We start from the raw sequence: 23,639 nt of genomic DNA on the forward strand, positions 1-23,639 counted from the left end.
AGTAAAGTCAGGAATAGTTTTATGAACATAATAGATATATTGAAGAATCAATCAGTATATTTGTTTCAAAGACTTTACTTCCTATAGTCCTACTTAGAGATGTAATAAATAAGTACACCTGAAAGATGTTACTAAAACTGGAGAGTGTTTCTTTGAGAATTTAGAAAAATATGTTTGCTTGTTTGTTTCTAATGGCTAGTTTTTGCCGGTTTGCTATATAACAAATTGAGGGCCCTGTTACTACACAAGTATTGTTTCTAATGGCCAGTTATTGCCAGTCTGCTATATAACAAATGAGAGCCCTATTACTACCAAGTATTAGTGATTACTGGAAATATTACTGTATAAGAACATAATCACACACAGAAAAGAGACAGCTTTTCATCCTTTGTGGGTTTAAAATGAGTATACAGACCAAGTTTGAGACTGATACACATTCATCTTAACTGAGCAGTGTGTGTGTGAGGGCATGTTTGTACCCTTAATTGCTTTTTCCTGTATTGGTCAAACTGGAAGGCTAATAGTTTGGTTTTCAACTCTGTACCTGCTGAACTGGGTGCTTAAAATAACCAATAAAGGTTTGCAAATTATGAAGAGATAAGTACTGTTAAATTTGAGCCGTTACAATTCCTTTTCTATTTAAAAAAACCCAAGTCTTACTGAAACTAATTGTCTCACCTGGGGAAAGAACTTAATATAATTATCACCCCCCAAATTTGGCTGTCATATTTATGTTTTTAAGTTTATTGTGTCACTAAACAATTGCCTGTACTTGAACACGTGGCAAGAGAACCTAAATTATATCTAAGAGCATTGATTCAAGCCACATTGATAATTTTTGTTTACTTTTTTAACTTTGTAATTGTTTTAATGTTATTTATTTGACTGTGTCATTTTCATACCTTTGTTAGAACTCACATTGATATTTCAAATTTCATGTTAAATATGATCACTGATTTAATTAAAAAGGAAAAAGGTAGTAGATGGAAGTAATGCTGTGGCCAGATAATGTAGTCACCTTACAATTTTTATTCATCGTATATAGACTCAAAACCTTGGAGAGGTTTCCAGGGTAATTTCTCTAGCAAAATTTTGCCCTAGGATTATAATTTTTTAAAGTGTAGTATTCCTAGAGCAAATCCAAGTATATCAATGCAAACGTTTAACTTGCATGCTAATGTATGTTGCCATCTCACCTGTCAACCCTTTTTAATATAGGACACTGATAAATATGTAGAGATCTAGTGTCACAAATCTGTTTAAAATGGTAAATTTTATTTGCTTATCAAATCATCATGGTTAAAATGGTGAATCTATTTGCATAAAAAAGCTTCAAAATTTATAAAGTTTAAATTTCATGAAATTTTGCTTCATAACTTTGTTTACATTCATCTTTAAATAATAATTTTAGATTATGCTGAAACTTAAGAGTTTGACATATTTTAAGTAAACCTTTTTTTTTCCCTTGTTTTTAGTGGGAGATTTTGATAAGATCTGGAGAGAACATTGTGAGGATGAGGAAACTCTTTGTGAATATGCTGTTGCAATGAAAAATTTGGCAGATAATCATTGGGCAAAAACTTGTGAGGGCGAAGGTCGTATTGAATGGTGTTGTAGGTGAGTGTTTTTATGAACTAACATTTTTGGTTTCTGATGTGTTATTTAAATTCTTAAGTCTAAGTAATGCTGAATATGATTCATTGTACCAAAATAGAAATTTTTAGAACAGATGATGTCTTTTAAATAGTTTCTCCCCCTTGCCTTACTTTCTCTAGGTTTATTTCATTCATCTTTTTAAATCAAATTATTTTTCTTTGATACAACTTAAAATTTTTTGTTTCAACTTTTTAGAAGTATACCTTTAAGTACATTTAATATATTTAAGCATTGGTACACTTAAAATATGAGATTTAATTAGCAATTGAGTCATCATTCATGTTATGGTGTAGAAATTTCTTTAGATAATTATATTTGAATTCAAGTAAAAATTAATATTTTCCATTCTTTAAAGTTGAAAACATCTGTAAAAGTTTCCAATTTCTGAATTTTTATATATGATTCAGCGTATTCCAACTTTTATATTGACTTTGGATAATGTTTATTTTCTCATAGCAAAGCTTCTAATGTTAAAAACATCAAAAAATGGAATACTGCTGATCATTTCTCTCAAGGGGTAAAATTATGAGAACAGATTTGTATGTTGACTGAATTATGAATTCTCAAAAGCAAAACATTATCTTTCTGCTTGGACAATAAGTTTATGGTAACTTTAAGTTTATATTTCAATCCAATTATTCTTTATTCAAAATTTTTGTTTTAATATCATTTAAAAATTATATAATAATTCCTATTTCATCCATTCAACAGATAGCCCAGATAAAAATATGTATTTTACTTAGTTCTTTTATTTATTCATTTAATAAATAATTTAAATGTTTGTCTACTGTGTATCAGTCACATCAGAGGCACTGTAAGTACAATAATCAGCCAAACAGTTAAAACGCTTGCTCTCATGGAACTTAAATGCTAGTGGGAGTTAGAAGCAAGAAACAATTCATAAACTAAATATATACAGGTCAGAAAGTGGTGAGTGCTATGAGAAAAGTAAAGCAAAAAAAATAATAAGTAAATAAAATAAAGTAAATAGCAAAGAAGGCCTCACTGAAGTGACGCGTAAAAGACATGTAGGAAGTGAGAGAGCAAGCCTGAACAAGTCCAGAGGCCTTGAGCCAGGAGCTCGCTGGCATGTTTCAGAAGCAGCAAGGACACCAGGGTGAAAAGGGAAGAGTGGTAGAACATAAGATAACAAATAGCTAGATTTTGCAGGATCTTGTGGACCATTATAAAGTCAGTGACCTTTATGCTTCATGAGATCAAAAGTCATTAAATGTTTTAAGAAGAAGTAACAGGCTCTTATTAACATTTAGAAATGTGTCAAGAATCTTTTAAGAATTAATTGTAGTGTTAAGATAGACTACAGAAAAGGCAAGGATGTTAGTAAGGAAACCAGTTAGGAAGCTACTACAATAATCAAGGCACAGAGTTATAGTGAAACAGTTTTCTTGGAGAGGGAGAGAGTGAGGACAGATGGTGTAGTAGGATTAAAGTTCACACACGTGTAGTGACTTAAGAGAGGAGCAGGGGCGATGCTGATGTATACATTGTGGTGATCATGATGACGTGTAAGAAAGGAGCTGGAAATAGGAGGTAGGTAAGGAACAGTGAAAAGATTGGTATTGTGAATGGATTGTGGAGCCAAAGAATTACAGAATTGGGGAACTAAAGGAAGGAGCCAGAATCATAAGAAATGAGATGCTTGGAATTAAAACGTTTGGGGTTTTTTTGCCTCTTCTAGAGCAGAAACTGGTTATAAATCTGACTGTTCTACAGACTACATTTTCTCCTTCAAGCTAAGAAACGCGATTTGAGACATGTCATTTCTCTTGTGACTCAAAGTAATAATGTAATCCAATCAGGAAATCAGTACTATCACTACTGAAGACCATCGTTCTTTGCTCTTAGCAGCACTGTTTTTAAATTAGTATTCCAGTACTTCAGGCAAGCTTTTAGACTTTATTTCAAATACCACTTTGATATGTGGTATTCTCACAGGAGCATTTACTTGTACCTTCCACTTGAATAATGAATCTGCCTCACACTTCACTCTTCCTTTTTCTTCCTCAGATTTGTGTTTTTATCAATAGTTACTGTATCTCCATGTATTCTGAAAGAGGTCATTTTTAGGTCAAACTGCTAAAAACAGACATTAATAAGAATTTAGATCAAACTGCCAAAAAAGAACAGTGGCAAAATATACTAAAAAGATTTTACTATGGGAAGTAAACACAAGAGAGGTTATAGTGGCTTTACCGTAAACTTAAAACTTGGGAGTGAAAAAAGACTTCAAACAGTATAGAATTTTGAAATGAGTTATCATTCTAACTGGGGCTATATGTATTTCCTTTCCCTATTGACGATTCTGAGGGCAGTGTCAGTCTGAAAGCTAAGATGAACTTTAAGAGAGGTTTGATAAAAGTTTGCTTTTAAGTATTTATACCTAAAACTTAAGAGGAATTTGATATGTGAAATAAGACTTACTGACATTACTACCCTGCTGAGATTTTTGATGACTGTTTAGCTTGAAGAAATTTATACTTAAGATTTCCTTCTAAAAATGAGTAAAATTTTATTTGTAATATGAAGTATTTAAGTTGGAAACAAAGCATGATATAAAGCTATAATTGTATGTTTAATAAAGAATTTCCCTTTTCTAACTCTCCACACAGAGGAAACTATAAACACGCCATTTCCTGAACCATTTGAAAGTAAATTGCAGATAACATGCTATTTCATCTCCATTTTCTCCATAACCATAATACTGTAAATACATTAAGGCAATCAACAGTGATTTCCTAATTTCCTAAAATATCTAGTTCATAAATTCAGATTTTTGGTATTATCCCCAAAACATTCTTTATAATATTTTCTCTAAATCAAGGCTCATGTATTGGTGGTTAGATTTTTTTAGGTTCTTGTTTTTGTTTTCCCTAACACTGAATTTTTAAAGAAATGTCAGTTGATTTGTAAAAGATACCACGTTCTGTATTTTTTGATTGTTGGTTCAAAGTGATTACTAGCATTTTTCAAATATTCTACATATCCTTACCAATTTTTCTTTTTGGCTTTTTATTCTATTTTATTATTACCAAGAGAGATGTTTTGAAGACTTTTGATTCTTCTCTAATAGTTTGGCTGCTCTTTAAAGATTTCATTTTTCTATTAAAGTTCTCCATGTTTTCATCTCATCAGTTAATATTTTCCTTCATATAATTTAATTTATAATAGTTATTTTAAGTCCTTGTCTGCTTATTCCAACGTAAAGTTAATCTGTGGATCTGTTTCTTTTGGCCGTTTTTTCCTTTGGTCAGGGATCATTTTTTCCTGCCTCATTGTATGTCTGGTAATAAAAATATATATACTAACCTAGTATTTAGAAGAGACTGAAGTAAATATTTAAATATCATTTACCCAGAGAGGGCATGCTTTTTTCTGATAGGCAACTGAGATGAGAGATTGAACACTTTGAACTCATTAGGAGTTAAGCTGGGTTGAAACTGGATTACCTCTTTAGATAGTTTCAGTTCACTTCTGGCTTTAAATGCCATGAGAGTGAGTGAGTCCTGTTGCGTGTATATTCCAGGCGCCATCCTCTAGCGGGACTCTGGGACGTATATCCATGGAAGTGAAGTGAAGTGAAAGTCGCTCAGTCATGTCCGACTCTCTGCAGCCCCACAGACTATATAGTCCATGGAATTCTCCAGGCCAGAATACTGGAGTGGGTAGCCTTTCCCTTCTCCAGGGGATCTTCCCAACCCAGGGATTGAACCCAGGTCTCCCTCATTACAGGCGGATTCTTTACCAGCTGAGCCACAAGGGAAGCGCAAGAATACTGGAGTGGGTAGCCTATCTCTTCTCCAGGGGATCTTCCTGACCCAGGAATCGAACCAGAGTCTCCTGTATTGCAGGCAGATTCTTTACCAACTGAGCTATCAGGGAAGACGCCCATGGAAGAGTGCAGAGAATTTTGCCTTTTTAGTCCCACTCCACGTCTCCAGTGAGTCCCCTCTCCCCCACCTTTTTCTTACTTGCAAAAAGACCTAAGTGGGAAAGCAGGAGAATGGGGAGAACAATCTCTGCATTTGAGTTTCTTAAAGTTTCCAGTCTGTCACATCATTCTAAGCTGCCATTGAAAGCTCGGCTGCTTTTCCTTTAAGCAGACAAAATTCCTCTACTTTGGAAGGCTTGATCGTCTACCACTCGCCCACCCTTTCTGCAAATCCACAAAGTGCCTCGGATCACTTCACCTAGGAGGGCTTGTCACCTTTTGAAATTTAGTTCCATTAGATCTCTCTGCATCCTCAGTTCTCTTGGTTTCTTTTTAATGCATTATTTTTTAGATTGTATAGGGTTTTTTTTCCCCCTAGTTATAGTACAACCAGGGGCCTCTTGTGATTGTCTGTATCCTAATCCAAAACTAGCTCTGTGTCTTTGTTATGAATTTATTTGATTATTTTCTCATGGTGCCATTTAACTATTTGCTCAAACTCCTTTATTTCTTTTAAAGTGAAAGTTGAGTCTAAAATGTTGATTCAGGTCTCAGATTTTTGCCAAAATATTTATTAGGTGGACTGCATACTTCATATTGCATCACGATAGCAAGTTCTTATTCAGGTTATTCCACTGTTAGAGATGCTAAATTTTGCCATTTGGTTAAGGTGGTAACTACTAGATCTTTCCATTGTAAACTTATGTTTTCCTTTTGTAATTAGCAAGTAATGTGTAGATTGGCATTTTTGGCCTGTGGATCAATGCTGTCTCTCAACAGTCTTTCAAGTAACAGGTTTATTTTCTTTATTAAATAAATTACTCCATCTTGGGTTGCAAAATGATTTTTTTTCATCATATCATTCCTTGCATTTATTAGCGGTCATTCTTCTGTTAATAAAAAAACCTTCCTTTATGAACAGGGAATGGTTATAGAAAGACTAGGTCAAAATAAACATATACTTCTAATTCTTTTTGTTTATTTACCAGTTTTCAATAGTAGTTGATTGGAATTGTAGCAAGTGAGTTTTTTGTGACTTTTTTTGTTTGGTTTGGTTTTTGGTGAATTTTGTTTGTTTTTGGAATATTATTGCAGCCTCCTGGATTGTTATTTATTTGCTTTTTCCATCAGTCTTTGATTTGTCTGTGAATGTGTATGTTTAAATTATTCCATATTTAGCCAGTGGGAGACTCTTCAAAGCTGGCTTCTGTGTTCTGACATTACCTTTGAGCACTGTCTTGGTAGCTATGACAAGATAAATCTTTACTTTCCCAGTCAAGACCTAGAATCAAGGAGCCTTAATTTCTTGTAGTGGAAAATAGTAATTATAAATTAAGATCTGGGCAGGAGATGTACTACTGGGGTGTCCTTTCTTCTAGAATTTTTCAGTGAACATGTTAAAAAATACATATAGTCTTAAATTCATAACTGATATTTTCTATTCAAATGTAACATTATAGGTTTTTTGCCTAACTTTTTTATGTTTTATCTTATCTCTTCTGTTACCCTGAAGGACTGAATAACATTAACATGTTTGCTTTGTTCTATAGTTCACGTAAAATGGTATCAAAATTACAGTACCAGTTTTATTTCTAACAATAAGCTGAGTGAAGTTTAAGATTTCTTTGCAGTTAGTTCTTTTGTCTTTAGAACATAGCTTACTAAAAGTCAGAATACTGTGTATACTCTGTTTGAAAGTTACTTTAAACAGTTCTTTTGTTTATGGTTATGTTACCAATTTACTATGCAGTTAGTTTCACTTTATTTTATGGGGTTTTTTCTTATTTTCTTTTAACTTGGCGAAATATAAGGCATTTACATGATTCAAAAGTCAAAACTTTACAAAAACAGGTATACTCAGAAGAGGCTCCCTTCCGTTTTGTTTCTTTTTTCTCCTTTTTGCAGAAATTAGCAAATTCACACAATGTGTACACATGGATCCCCCCGTCTTATCTCTGCAAATGGTACATGTCACGTACTCTCTTTCTTACTTTCGTTTTTACTTAATAGTATGTCACGGAGATCACTCTTATTTGATGTTGTATTGAGGATTCTCCAGAGAATCGGCTCGTGTTTGTGAAGGCTGACAAGTCCCAAGATCTGCAGGATGAGTTGACATGCCAGAGACCCAGGAGAACCAAACCAATGATATAATTCCAATTCTAAGGCCAGCAGGCTCGAGACCCAGGAAGAGCTGCTGTTGCAGTTTGAGTCTGAAGGCAGGAAAAATTCAATGTTCCAGCCCAAAGGCAGTTTGGCAAAAAGCAGCTCATGCTCTGGGGAGGGTCAGTGTTTTTCCTTTATGCAGACCTTTACGTGATTGGATGCAGCTAACCTCATGAAAAAGAAATCTGTACTCAGTCTGCCCACTTAGTGTTCGTCTTGTCTAGAAGCATCCTTGCAGAAACACCCAGAATGTTTGACAGATATGTAGGCACCTCGTAGTCCAGTCAAGTTGACACATAAATTGACTATCACCAGTATATAGATATCTTACTCATCTTATGTTATTTACAAGCTTTTTCTGTTACAAATAGTGCTGTAATGAATAGCCTTGTGCATATTCATTTTGTATTTTTGACATTGTATCTTTGTAAATGTGGAATTGCAGAGTAAGAGAGTGAATACATATGTGATTTTGTTGGATATTGCCACATCATCCTCCATAGAAGTTATATCATTTAATTCCGCCAGCAAAAATGAGAATATCTCAGTGGTGTGTTTAAAGTTCCTGTTTTAGTTGTATCTGTTTCTCTGTGCATTTCATGGAGTTTCTGCTTTGTAAAGATGGCTGCTATGATACATAGACATTGCTTTGTTGGGAATTGTGGCCTTCAGCATTATAAACTATCTTTTTAAATTCATTTAATGCTTTTTATTTGCCTCCAGCCTTTTCACCAACATCTCTGAAGTCATAGATGAAGCTCATCCTTTCAAAACATCTTATAATTATGATATTATATGAGTTATTACATACCAAAAGCTATTTTTTTTTTTATAGTTACAAGATGCATAGCTTGGCTAGATATAAAACCTTTGACTCACTTTGTTCCCTTCTGTTTTGAAAAAAATATTGGGCTATTTTAGTCTCATTTTGTATCTTTTTTCTCTTTTTCTCCCCACCTCCACTATTCTGTCTCCTTTCCCCTTCACTGTATTGAACCATTTGCAAGTCAATTGTAGAAATCACAGTACTTTTGTTCCTGAATAATTCAGGGTGTATTATTGCACTTAGTTGTTACCCATGTGCTCTTCTTTAATCTAGGAAAAATTCTCTAGGGTTTTGGGTTGTTTGGGATTTTTTTCTTTTTTGGTGTTTTATGACATGGACATTTTGTAAAGTCAAATTATAGACTGTCCCTCAGTTTGGATTTCTGTGGTTGTTTCTTTGTAATTAGGTTCAAATTAAGCTTATTACTAGTAAGAATGTCACATCGGTGACATTGTACCCTTCTCAGGGTACTATCAGGAGGCAAATTATATCTGTTCTGTGTTCATTTTTTTTTCCCTTTCAAATAGTCTTGATTTTGTTTTCAAGCAGTTTTAGGTTCACAGCAAAATTGAACAGAAAATTCAAGTAGTTCCCATGTACACCCTGCCCCCACATATGGGCAGTCACAGCGCTATCAACAATCCACAAACAGTGCTACCTTTGTTACAGTTGATGAACCCACACGGACACATCATTATAATCCAAAGTTCATAGTTTATATCAGGGTTCACTTTTGGTGTTATATATTTTATGGGTTTTGACAAAAATGTGATGATAAGTATCTATCATTATAGTATCATACAGAATAATTCATTGCCCTAAAAATCCTCTGTGCGCCAGCTCTTAATTCATTCTACTCCCATTCTCCCCCTCCCCGAACAACCACTTAGTTTTTTTTTTTTTTGCTGTCTCCATAGTTCTGCCTTCTCTACAATGTATATGTTTGGAATTACAGTATTTAATCTTTTCATATTGACATCTTTCCTTTAATAATATGCATTTACGGTTCCACCATGTCTTTGTTGGCTTGATAGCTTATTTCTTTTTAGTGGTGAATAGTATTTCCATTGTCTAGGTGAACCACAGCTTGTTTATCCACTCAGCTACGGAAGGATATTGAAGAGACAGAGGAACCAGAGATCAATTGCCAACATTTGGTGATCATGAAGAAAGCAAGGGAGTTCCAGAAAAACATCTACTTCTACTTCATTGACTACACTAAAGCCCTTGTATGGATCACAGCAAACTATGGAAAATTCTTAAAGTGATGAGAATACCAGACCACCTTACCTGTCTCCTGAGAAACCTGCATGCAGGTCAAGAAGCAATAGTTAGAACCAGACATGAAACAACGACTGGTTTAAAATTGGAAAAGGAGTACCACAAGGCTGTAGTTGTCATTCTGCTTATTTAACTCCTGTGCAGAGTACATCATGAGATATACTGATGTATGGGCTGAAAGAATCAACAAGCTGGAATCAAGATTGCTAGGAGAAGTATCAGCAACCTCAGATATACAGATGGTACCACTCTAATGGCAGAAAGTGAAGAGGAACCAGAGTCTCTTAATGAGGGTAAAAGAAGGAGAGTGAAAAGGCTGGCTTGAAACTCAGCATTCAAAAAACTAAGATCACTACAGACAGTGACTGCAGCCATGAAATTAAAAGACGCTTATTCCTTGGAAGAAAAGCTATGACAAACCTAGACAGTGTATTAAAAAGCAGAGATATCACTTTGCTGACAAAGGTTGGGATAGAGAAAGCTATGTTTTTTCCGGTAGTCATACATGGATACGAGAGTTGGTCCATAAAGAAGGCTGAGCACTAAAGAATTGTTGCTTTCAAATTATGGTGTTGGAGAAGATTCTTGAGTCCCTTGTATTGCAGGGCAATAAAACCAGGGAATCCTAAAGAAAATCAACCCTGAATATTCATTGGAAGGATTGTTGCTGAAGCTCCAATACTTTGACCACCTGATGCAAAGAGCCAACTCATTGGAAAAGACCCTGATGCTGGGAAAGATTGAAGGCAAAGGGAGAAGGGGGTGATATAAGATGAGATGATTAGATAGCATCACTGAATAATGGACATGAATTTGAACAAACTCTGTGAGATAGTGGACGACAGAGGAGCCTGGCATGCTATAGTCTGTGGGGTTGCAACCATACATGACTTAGGAACTGAACCTCAACAACTGAAGGAGATCTTGTTTGCTTGCATATTTTGGCAGTTATGAATAAATGCTATAAACACTCATGTGCAGGGTGTTGTGTGGAAATAAGTTCCTTTTTGGTAAATACCACAAAACCCGATTGCTGGATTATATGGGAAGAATATATTTAGTTTTGTAAGAAGCTACCGACTATCTTCCAAAGTGACTGTACTGTTTTGCGTTCCCACTAGCAGTGAATGAGAGTTTTGTTCCACATCTTCACCAGCATTCGGTGTTGTTAGTGTTCTGGATTTTGGTCATTCTAATAAGGTATTGTATCTCATTGCTATTTTAATTTGCATTTATTTCTCCAATGATATATGACATGGAGCATCTTTTCTTGAGCTTATTTGAAATTTATATACCTTCTTTACTGTGGTGTCCGTTTAGGTCTTTTGCCCATTTTTTAATCAGGTTGTTTATGTTCTTAATGTTGAGTTTCAAGAATTCTTTGTATATTTTGGATAACAGTCCTTTATTAGATATATCTTTTTTTTTATTAGATATATCTTTTGCAGATATTTTCTTCTAGTCTATGACTTGTCTTCTCATTCTCTTGGCATTGTCTTTTGCAGAGCAGAAGTTTTTTTATTTTAGTGAAGTCTAGCTTCTCAGTTTTTTCTTTTATAGATTGTGACTTGCATTTGACCATGACTTTTTAGATACAACATCCAAAGTCATCTAGATTTTCTCCTGGAAATTTACAAAACTCTCTGACGAGTTTTATAGTTTTGTGTTTTACATTTAGGTCTGTAATCCATTTGGAGTTAATTTTGTGAAGGTTGTATTGTCTGTGTCTAGGTTCATTTTTGGTATTCAGTATCGAGTTTCATGCTTTTGAACTGTGGTGTTGGAGAAGACTCTTGAGAGTCCCTTGGACTGCAAGGAGATCCAGCCAGTCCATCCTAAAGGAGATCAGTCCTGAATATTCACTGGAAGAACTGATGCTGAAGCTGAAACTCCAATACTTTGACCACCTGATGTGAAGAACTGACATTGGAAAAGACCCTGATGCTGGGAAAGATTGAGGGCAGGAGGAGAAGGGGACAACAGAGGATGAGATGGTTGGATGGCATCACTGACTCGATGGACATGGGTTTGGGTGGACTCTGGGAGTTGGTGATGGACAGGGAGGCCTGGTGTGCTGTGGTTCATGGGGTTGCAAAGAGTCGGAGACGACTGAGCGACTGAACTGAATTGAACTGATCCAGTTTCAGCATTACTGAGATACATTATTGCACCTTCCTCTTTTACATAGTCCTCATCTGACTCTGTAGTTGGATAATTCCAAAGCCAACTCAGTTGGCCTCAGATTTCTATCTCCAAATTACATATATAATTAGGTACTATTCCTATTTCCTAGTTATGCCATAGGTATGAGCTGTGTGTGCTCTTATCCTAATGATTTGTATATTTTTTGGAACTTGTGTATGGAGATTGGTATTTAGATAGTGGTTATTATCCTGTGAGTATCTGGAATCCTAGCCCTTTAAGTATTTTGCAGTCCAGCTTCTAGGTAATTATGAGACTGAGCCATATAAATTTGGTTCAGTTTTGCAGTGTTTGTGGATCAAGAACTATTGAATATCAGCAATTCTGTATGGTTCCACCTGATAGAAAGGTAAGCAATCTTTTTACCCTTGTGTATATGATAAAGGTATTATTTTTAGTATTAATTCCAAGGTTTTAAGGCTGTATTTAGTTAACCCTGCAGAGGTTTAATTAACATACAATAAAATACACCCGTTTTAGTGTACAGTTCAGTGAGTGCTGACAGTTGTTTACACTTACGTACCACCACCATGTCAAGATATAGAACTTCTCCATCACTCTGAAAAGCTCTAATATATACCTTTGTAGTCAGCCTCACCCCCCACTCCAAGAAACCAGTAGATCACTTCTGTCATTAGGTTAGATTTCTAAAGCCCACATTCCTACATTGGCCTGTCAGTCTTTCATGATCTGAAGTTTGCTTATCTCTCCAAGTGTCACCTGGCTATCATTCCTCTCTTTGGCCTTTTCATTTATGAGTCCATCAGTGCATTCTCTGCCTGGCAGTTTAAATTTCACATGCCTTGAAGTGATGTCTGTCTCTGCAGAATCCATGATGCTTTTCTCTTCCTTGACTTTGCTCATGCTGTTCTCTACCAGGAAAGGACTTTCCTCCTTAACTACCGTTCTTCCTAGCCTGATTTATTCCTACTCATCTTCCTAAAATCAGCTTTTATACTACTGATTTTAGACTGAATGATAGGTATTTATAAATTGTATTTTCTTTATTATATAACTGTCTCCTTGACTAGTTTGAGCTCCTTGAAAGCAGCAATGTCTTTTTCAATTTGCTTTCCTATCACGTGTGCCCGGCACATGATAGGTAGTTAATAAATGTTTGATTAATGATAAATGAGTTTCAACTCTTGTATATAATTTGAGTTAAAATTAAATCTCCATAGGATCAGTTGAAGACATCTTTAGTAGATATTTAGGCAAACCGAAATTGAGCTAATAGTATTTTTTTAAGTGTGAGGAGAAATGGGCACAGTTTCCTTAGACACCATAGTTGTACTTGCAAAAATTAGTTTTAAAGTACTTTTTCAGTTCTTCTCTAGCCATGTGTTTATGGAACTGTACCAGGCAGTGTCTGTGGACTAAAATAGTCCATCTTTGTTCAGAGAATGAGCTATATGGAGTAATAATGGTTTGAAGTGAAGTGTAATGAAGTTGCTCAGTCGTGTCTGACTCTTTGCAACCCCATGGACTGTAGCCTGTCAGGCTCCTCCGTCCATGGGATTTTCCAGGCAAGAATACTGGAGTGGGTTGCCATTTCCTTCTCCAGGGGATCTTCCCGACCCAGGGATTGAACCCCGGTCTCCAGCATTGTAGGCAGATGCTTTACCGTCTGAGCCACCTTTAAGACTCTGTAAAGAAAGATTTGTTTAGCTTCCATTCACATTCACTTTAAACTTTGATAAGTATATCAGTTAATTGTTTAATTGTGTGTCTCCTGTCATGTAATAAGCTCAAGGGCCAGAGGCAGATCACAGCAGTCTTTTTTTCCTTTAAGTTTCTTGTCTTTAATAGCTAGTGAATATCTTGAATTGATTCTGTGGTTCATATTTATTGCCTTGTTACATACCTAGGCATGGTACCCTACTATATTCATACTAAAATTGTATTGTGTATTAGTCACTCAGTCGTGTCTAACTCTTTACGACCCCGTGGACAGTAGCCCACTATGCTCCTCTGTCCACGGATTCTCCAAGCAAGAATACTGGAGTGGGTTGCCATTTCCGTCTCCAAAATTGTATTAGGTATGAAGAAAATCATTTAATATTTAATGTTAATACCAGTCATTAGTGTCTGATTCTAGATAACAACCTGATAATGGGCTTATATTTTCCAATATATCTTGGAAAATCTGCATTTTAATATTCATTTATATTATAAAAATTGGGACAAACAGTAATGGTCTCTTGATGGGTAGGAATAATTTCCAGGTATTATAAAAATCACTATTATATTTCAAACCTTTGATCTTTCTGAATGCATACCTTTATAATATGATACTATTTTTACCTGACCTAGATTTTTATGCTCTTCTTTCTATGTTGGCAACCTGATTTTGTGACTTTGTTTTTATAAACTAGGAGGGATCTGAAAAACAGCTGTGCTACCAGCAGAGCTGGCTCAGAATTAACTGTGACTACTGTTCTTTTTGAATGTGTCACTGTAGAGCAGAGTTATCTAAGCTTTTCTGGAGGAACTTATGTTTTAGGTAAGAATAAAGTTCAGCAAAACATATAGGTATTATGCTTCTGGGTAAACACTTCTAATTTATTAAACATAATCTATGATCATGCTTTGTTGTATGGTAATTTAAAAAATTTGAAAGTGCTACAGGTACTCAAACTTAACCTCTGTGTGACATTTTAAAAATACGAAACTATAATTTAAAAATTTCCCATTTTTATTAATAAAGGGTAATGTTTGTCCATTTTAATTTTACATCTATACCTATTGTTTAAAATATAACTTTATTTTGTAGTGTGTGCAGAGAATATTTCCAAAATGGTGGGAAGAGAAAAGCACTTGAAAAAGATGAGAAAAGAGCTGTACTCGGCACTAAGACCACTCCAGCCTTAAACACGCACGAATCTTCTAAACTTGAAGGTCCTTTAACCAACCTCAGCTTTACAAACCCTGAGTTTATAACTGAGTAAGTACCTCTGTGCTAATAATGTAAGATAATGGTTTACAACAGGGAGTGGGCAGTTTGCTTCTCTGGCAGTGTTAGCTTGAGAAATGTAAATTTGTAATACTGTTACACAGGAAAATAGCGTAAACTTTGAAGGGACATCTGGGAAACTAATAGTTCCATAGCATAGACTGGTCTTACTAAAAATGAGAAAGAATCATTCATTAAATGTTATAATAATTATTTTTATGGTAATAGAAAATATCAAAACAGCAAAATCCAGTTAAATTTAAAGTGGCTGTCCAGTACAAAGAAATCACAAATAAAGAACTGATAGATGATGATGATGATTGGGCTTCTGTGCTGGTTCAGCTGGTAAAGAATCTGCCTACAATGCAGGAGACCCAGGTTCGATTCCTAGGTTGGGAAGATGCCCTGGAGAAGGGAATGTCTACCCACTCCATTATTCTTGCCTGGAGAAATCCATGGACAGGAGAGCCTGGCAGGCCACAGTCCATGGGATTGCAAAGAGTTGGACATGATTGAGTGACTAACAGATAGATTATTAATAGAATTAATTGCCATTATTTTATTGTCAATATAAAAACCTGCCTGCTGGTAATATATATGCATATAGGCACAAACTTTACTTAATAAATACATGAGTATTTTCCCAGTTTTATTGAGATACAATCAACATATAGGGTCTTCCGTGGTGGCTCAATGGTAAAGAATCCACCTGCAATGCAGGAGAAATGTGGGTTCAACCCCTGGGTCTGGGAGATCCCCTGGGGAAGGATAGACAAACCAACTCCAGTATTTTTGCCTGGGAAACCCCAAGGACAGAGGAGCCTGACAGGCTACAGTCCATGAGGTCACAAGAGTTAAGACATGACTTAGCGACTAAACCACCACCACCAGTCGACATGTAACATTGTTTAAGACATACAACAAAATGATTTAATGTGTATATAAAGTAAAAGGATTACCAGAGTGAGTTTAGTTAACCATACCTTATCTCACCTAATTACCCTTTTTTCCTTATGAGAACTTTTAATTCAGTTATCAAATATTCAATATACTAATGTTAACTATAGTCACCATGCTGGACATTATATCTCCAGAACTTAATTGGAAATACCTTTCACCCAATCTCCTACCTTCAAATCCTTAGCTCTGACAATCACAAATCTGATTTCTGTTCCTATGAGCTTGATTTTCTTTGATTCTACATAGAAGATCATATAGTATTTATCTTTTCATGTCTGACTTCACTTAGTGTAATGACCAAGGTCCATCTGTATTCTTGAAAATGGCAAGATCCCCCCCGCTTTTTTTATGGCTAAGTAGTATTTCACTGTGTATTCAATACAATTAATTACTAATAATATTAAAATTATTTATATATTGTAGTATCAGAATAAGTTTGTGGAATCAAGTAATATTTTATTACTCCCTTAAAATAATTCTAGAAACATTCCTGACAGACACTGGAGGCTAACCATGGAAATTAAATTAGCCTCTTAAAACAGTTACACACCTGTCATTATCAACATAACATATCCTTTGGTTATTTTGATTTTTTACCATGTTGAAATATTCTCTAGTTGGGTACTTTTTTTTTGCTTAGTCGCTCAGTCGTGTGATTCTTTGCAGTCCCATGGACTATAGCCCACCAGGCTCGTCTGTCCATGGGGATTCTCCAGACAAGAATACTGGAGTGAGTTGCTGTGCCCTTCTCCAGGGGATCTTCTCAACTCAGGGATTGGACCCAGGTCTCCCACACTGCAGGTGGATTCTTTACCATCTGAGCCACCAGGAAAGCCCAGTTAGGTATAAACAGTTTCGCTAAAAAATTAACATATGTTTGATTAATTCTGTAGGAAAAGATCTTTACCTTTATTCAGAGGTTACTACAAAGCTTACAAAGCATAATGAGTTGCTAAACAGCTTATACCTCAGGTATTCATTCTTAAGTATTTTAAAAAATACTGACCAGTGTAAGAAATTACAGGGACTACCCTCATGGTCCAGTGGTTAAGTCTTTGCGCTTCCTACACAAGGGACATGGGTTCAATCCCTGGTTGGGAAACTAAGATCCCATATTCCACATGATGTGGCAAAAAAAAAAAAAAGAGAAAGAAATTGTATAGTTACATGACTACCAAAAAACAGGTACATATGGAAAATATGAATCTTAGCATTTTTATATGGTTCTTTATTACAGGCTCTGTTTCATTGTTGAGATAACCCTGTTTGTTACATTGTTGTCATATTTTCCTTTAATTCTTTAAACATGGTTTCTTTGAATTTTTTGAGCATTTCTGTAATAGCTGATTTGAGGTCTTGGCTAAAGACAGCATTTGGGCTCACTCAGAATCTTTCTATTTACTGCCATTATTCTAGAATTTGGATTACACTTTCCTGTTTTTTCTGCATGTCTCATCATGTTTTGTTGAAAACTGTCCAATATATTTTTGATAATTTGTTATAGGAACTCTTGTTTGGATTTTTCCCTCAAGGAAGATGGGTAGTGATGGTTTTTTTGGTAGTCTGCCTGTACTTAGTTTGTGGGGTCTGTTTCCCTGGTAGTTTGTACATTACTATTTTTAATTTTTTAGGCTGGTTTGCTAGGGTTGCAACTGTGTCTAGACAGATTAGGGGTTGATGGTAAGTCAGAAGTTGTGCTCAAACACCTCTCTAAACCTGTGAGGCCTCCAGCCTTTGCCAGTGAATGTGTGTTGATTTGGGAGTACATTTAAAATTAAGGCAGTCTTCAAGTCTGCCTCACCTTTTGCTTTCCGTCAGGCCCTCATGGGTCTCCCGTATATGTTCATCTAGCCTCCCAACCAGCCAAGACTGTGTGTAGAGTTTCTGTAGCCCCTCTGTGTCTCTCTCATTTCCGGAATCTTTGTGGAATTTCTGAATTTCTGACCAGCCTTCCAGGCTACAGTTCAGGCCAACCAAAACTGCAACCTGAAGCTAGCATAGCTGCTTACATTCCCTGTTTGTTCCTTACCAAGTCTGATACTTAATTCTGTGTCTGCTTTTCACTCTTCACTCAAAACCCCTTTAACCCCTTCCAGAAGTGAAGTTGCTCTTTTTCACAGCCAGCCCTATCCTCGAAGAATTTCCATACCAACTGAGCAAACGGTGAAGGTAATGAGAGTGGCTTCAGGCAAAGGCACCACAAATCCCCACTGTTGTTAACCAAGATTCAGCTAGTTTTCATGAATTAACATTTAGCAACACATTTGTGTATGTTTGAGCCCTCAAGTGGTTGTTTTTCATGATTGTGTTCTTTGTTACAGTTGTTTCTTGAAGAGTATATTTGCCAGCCTCTCCCTTGCTATAGTCAAATGTCAGTCTCTGGTTTAATTTTAAAGGAAAAAAAATAGTTTTAAGTATTCAAAAGAAATATGATTGTTTATATGTCATTGTTTAACTATTAATGTCATTGTTTAACTATTGATTGTTTTAATTATTGAAGTTAAGCATTGAAACATCTTAGCCTAAGATGGCTAGGTTTAGATTTTCTTCATTCTAGAAACTATTTCATACAGCATCTGGCCCCAGTATGTTCAACTGTACTTATTCTTCCTATTCCTCTTGCTCTTATTGCAGCCTGTATTCTAGTATTATGGAACTATTTAAGTTTCCCTGGTGGTATATGCTTGGTCTCACTGGCAGTTGCAAGTGCAGTATATCCTTTTTCTGATCAACTATTGCTATATTACATTAGGATATATTTGAAATATCTTCCATTTCAGAATTTAACTTGAACTTCTCAAAAGAATTGATACTCTGGCCAATAGCAAACCTTTTTATAGCTCTATTGTAGTACTTATCAGGTTGAATTAAAGTAATTATTGTACATTTTTCTGACTCCAAATGAAATAAGATCACAGTATGAAAATGTGGAAAAATTATTACTCAATTCTGGTTACATTTAGGTTATATTTCTTTCCAGTCCTTTTAATAGGCCTCATTTCTTACACAATAGAGACCATATAGTATAAAAATTTTTATGTAAACTGCTCTTCCTATGCTATTGAAACAATCATTCTGCATATTTTATCATAATCTACCACTGTATGCATCTAAATATAAAATGATACTCAGTACAAAATAATACTCAGTTTTCCCAAAGAGAATCTCTGCTCTCTTATACATAACACTTTCAGAGAGGTAGATGAAATAGTCAAAGGTCAGATGTTTACTCTATTTATAGATATTACTGTAGGATGATATGCATTTATTGCTATCTGAATCTGTTTGACTTGTGATTTTGCATAGCAAGCGTAGATGTGCTCAGTCGTGTCTGATTCTTTGTGACCCCATGGATTATAGCCAGGCTACTCTGTCCATGGAATTTTCCAGGCAAGAATACTGGAATGGGTTGGGATTTTCTCCTGCTAGGGATTTTCCCCACCCAGGGCTTGAACCTGCATCCCTTGTGTCTCCTGCATTAGTAGGTGGACTCTCTATCACTGTGCTACTTGCAAATGTAGATAGCAAAGGTTATCTTTTTCCTGGTCTTATCCCAGAATAAAGTCATTTTGATTTCTGGGTTCAGATAAGTTCTCACATAGCAAAAATACCTTTGATCTTTTTTCACTTACATTTTATGAAGACCGAAAATTTATTATTGCTAGAGTCACTTTTAAAATAGCATCTATAGCTCAGAATTGAGATGTTACTTTTTGAATTTTATCCCAAGCCCCAATTACTGCCGTTCCTTCTAATAGTAAGATAGCTGTGTCCCAACCCTCCTTCATCTTGTACATATATACTTGTAAATGATATGAAATAAGTACTTTGCTGCCTTTTAAAAAGTTTGGTTGTTTTTTTCAAAACATTTACCAAATAAACCATATTCTGGGCTATAAAACACACCTTAACAAATTTAGAAAGATTTGAGTTATACAGGGTATTCTCTCAGACCACAATAGAATTAAACTATAAATCAATAACAATGAGAGCTAGAAGGGCCCAAAATGTTTGTAGACTATCTAATTAGCATATGTGTCAAATAAAAAGTCACAGTAGAAATTTTTAAATATTGATACTTTGGATTAAATGAAAATGCTTCTTATCACAATTGAAGAGCTGTAGTGAAAGCAGGCTTAGAGGGAAATTTTTAACATTGAAGCATATATTAGAAAAGAAGAAAGATGTAAAATCAGTAGTGTAAGCTTCTATCTTAGGAAACTAGGAAAACAAGACCAAATTAAATCTAAAGTAAGAGGAAAAGAAATAATGAAAATTAGAACAGAAACTAATGAAATCTGAAAACAGGGAAACCACAGAGAAAATCAGTGGAACTGAAAGCTGGTTCTCTGAAGGGCAGTAAAACTGATAAACCTCTGGTCAAACTAACCAAGAAACAAAAGACAAATTACTAACATTAAAAATGAAAGAAAGCTATCACTACTGATACCATGGACAGTTAAAGGATAATATAGAAATATTATAAATAACTATGCCCACAAATTTGATAACTTAGATGAAATGGATATGACTGTATGTATAAAAAATGATGACCCAAAATTCTTTTTGGAGGGCTTCTTCAACTAAATGTGCTGTTGGTAAGATAGAAAGCATTCCCCCCAAATTCTGTTAAACTCAGTTTAAGATTTTTATTATAGTTCTGTATATTATGCCCTCAATAGATAGTAAATTAAAGATTTACTATCTAAAACAATTTCTTTATTATCTTAGTAATTAGAATTGAATCTAATTTGATCTAATAAAGATATAAAGCTAGTTAGACTTATGTAGAATTATAGAAAAGTAATTTAGAAAATAGGGTCTTTGGTGTTTTAACTAACAATTTACCATTTTCTAGTGAGTTACCTAAAAACCTAGTAAAACTCATCCTAAAATATCCGTGAATGTTATTCATTTTATGGGGGTGGCAGAGGCATGTCCTATTACCTGTTTTATAATTCTTAATGATAATTTAGTGGTTATTAACAATCAACGGTGGTGTTGGAGAAGACTCTTGAGAGTCCCTTAGATTGCAAGGAGATCCAACCAGTCCATCCTAAAGGAGATCAGTCCTGAGTGTTCATTGGAAGGACTGATGCTGAAGCTGAAACTCCAATACTTTGGCCACCTCATGCGAAGAGTTGGCTCATTGGAAAAGACCCTGATGCTGGGAGGGATTGGGGGCAGGAGGAGAAGGGGACGACAGAGGATGAGATGGCTGGATGGCATCACCGACTCGATGGGCATGAGTTTGAGTAAACTCCAAGAGTTGGTGGTGGACAGGGAGGCCTGGCGTGCTGTTGATTCATGGGGTCGCAAAAAGTCGGACACGACTGAGCGACTGAACTAAATTGAACTGAGCAATCAACTTCTTCCATTTCTTCTCTTTATCTTTTAAAAAAAAGTCTTCATCTTAATACATGTACTATATAAGGACATGTCCTTTTATCAGTCCATTTCTTGTCTATTCTTAATATTAGATTGGTGCAAAAGTAATTGTGGTTTTGCATTGTTGAACTTTGCTGTGTGATATTGGAATACATTCTTAAATAAATGTGATTGTGTTATATGTCATTTTAATTCACATTTCTCACTTTATGTTTTTTTGCTAATGACTTATTACTTGCTGTTTATTTTATATGTATTTTAGACTAGGGAAATGATGTTAGACAAAAAGCAAATTCCAGTGATTTTCTTATTAGAGTTCAAAATGGGTTGTAAAGCAGTGGAGACAACTCCTAATATCAACAGCATGTTTGGCCCAGGAACTGCTAACGAATAAACATACAGTGCAGTGGTGGTTCAAGAAGTTTTGCAAAGGAGATGACAGCCTTGAAGATGAGAAGCGTAGTGGTCATCTACTGGAAATTGACAACAACCAATTGAGAGGATCATCGAAGCTGATCTTACAACTACATGAGAGGTTGCCCAAGAACTCAGCGTCAACCTTTCTAGAGTCATTCCTCATTTGAAGCAAATTGGAAATGTGAAAAAGCTTGATAAGTGGGTACCTCATGAGCTGACTACAAATCAAAAAAGTTGTCATTTTGAAGTGTCATCTTCTCTTATTCTGTGCAGCAACAAAGATCGGATTGTGACGTGCAATGAAAAGTGGATGTTATACAACCAGCAAGAACCAGCTCAGTCATCAGACCGAGAAGAAGCTCCAAATCCCTTCCCAAAGCTAAACTTGCACCAAAAAAAGATCAGGGTCATTGTGTAGTGGTCTCCTGCCCATGTGACTCACTGCAGCTTTCTGAATCCCGGCGAAACAATTACATCTGAGAAGTTGTTCAGCAAATCAATGAGATGCACTGAAAACTGCAAAGCTTGCAGCCAGCTTTGGTCAACAAAAAGGGCCTCATTCTTCTCCATGACCATGCCCAACCGCCTGACAACCAGTGCTTCAAAAGTTGAACAAATGGGGCTGTGAAGTTTTGCCTCATCCTCCATATTCACCTGATCTCTCATCAGCTGACTACCACTTCTTCAGTCATCTCGACAATGTTTTTTAGGGAACATGCTTCCAGAACCAGCAGGAGCCCGAAAATGCTTTCCAAGAGTTCATTGAATCCCAGAGGACAGATTTTTATGCTGTAGGAATAAACTTATTTCTCATTGGCAAAAATTAGTTGACTGTAATTTAATTGTTCCTATTTTGATTAATAAAGATGTGTTTGAGCCTAGTTATAATGATCTAAAATTCAAAGTCCAAAAGCACAATTACTTTTTCATCCAAAAGCACAATTACTTTTTCACCAACCTAATAGCAGTGCATCCCCTTTTTTCCCTCTTAAATGTGGTTCCTGTATTCTCTACTCTTCATTTTCATATCATCCCCTGGCAGCTTAATTTATTTCCATGATTTTGGTTACCATGTATATGCTGATGATACCAAATCTGTATTTCCAGTTCAGAGCTCTGATCTGATCTTCACATATCTAGGTGCCTGGTAAACTTACCTGGTTGTGTTTTTGCCTGTGAGATACCTTTACATCATGAGCAAGCTAATATTCTCCTCTTTTCTACTGAATCACCCAAATTTGTTCCTCTTCTAGTATTCCCTGGTTCATTAAATGTGTTTGTATGCCTAAGCGAGAAACGTAAAGATTTTTTTCTTGACTCCTTCACTATCTCAAGGCTTCCCTGGTAGCTCAGCTGGTAAAGATTCTGCCTGCAATGCAGGAGACCCTGGTTCGATTCCTGGGTGGGGAAAATCCCCTGGAGGAGGACAGGGCAAACCACTCTGGTATTCTTGCCTGGAGAATCTTCATGGACAGAGGAGCCTGGTGGGCTGCAGTCCATGGGGTCACAAAGAGTTGTACATGACTGAGCAACTAAGCACAGCACAGTGCAAGTTTAACAACAGTTCTCTGTATCAATGAGTTACTTCAATGGAGTTATTTACCTATTGTTGTAACAAAGCCTGTGAGATACCTTTGTATCATGAGCAAGCTAATATTTTCCCCTTTACTACTGAATCACCCAAATTTGTTCCTCTTCCAGTGTTCCCTTTTTCATTAAATGCTTCTGTATGCCAAAGGTCGAAACTTAAAGATTTATTCTTGACTCCTTCCCTGTCTCTCCCACATCTAGTTTATCACCAAGTCCTATTATCGTTTCCAGGTTATCAATATCATTTCAGT

At 35.8% G+C, this 23,639-nt stretch overlaps 1 protein-coding gene across 2 annotated transcripts in view; it reads left to right on the forward strand.

Annotated features, from left to right (window-relative positions):
- BMT2 (base methyltransferase of 25S rRNA 2 homolog) overlaps window positions 1-23,639 on the forward strand; it is a 78,558-nt gene that overhangs the window by 15,301 nt on the left and 39,618 nt on the right. For both annotated transcript variants that reach the window (XM_043872198.1, XM_043872200.1), the window contains 2 exons: window positions 1,476-1,617; window positions 14,854-15,024. In XM_043872198.1, the coding sequence (XP_043728133.1) occupies window positions 1,476-1,617; window positions 14,854-15,024 (313 nt within the window). The remainder of the gene's footprint in view (window positions 1-1,475; window positions 1,618-14,853; window positions 15,025-23,639) is intronic.

Source organism: Cervus elaphus, chromosome 18 (genome assembly GCF_910594005.1).
Source record: "Cervus elaphus chromosome 18, mCerEla1.1, whole genome shotgun sequence".
Classification (NCBI taxonomy): Eukaryota; Metazoa; Chordata; class Mammalia; order Artiodactyla; family Cervidae; genus Cervus; species Cervus elaphus.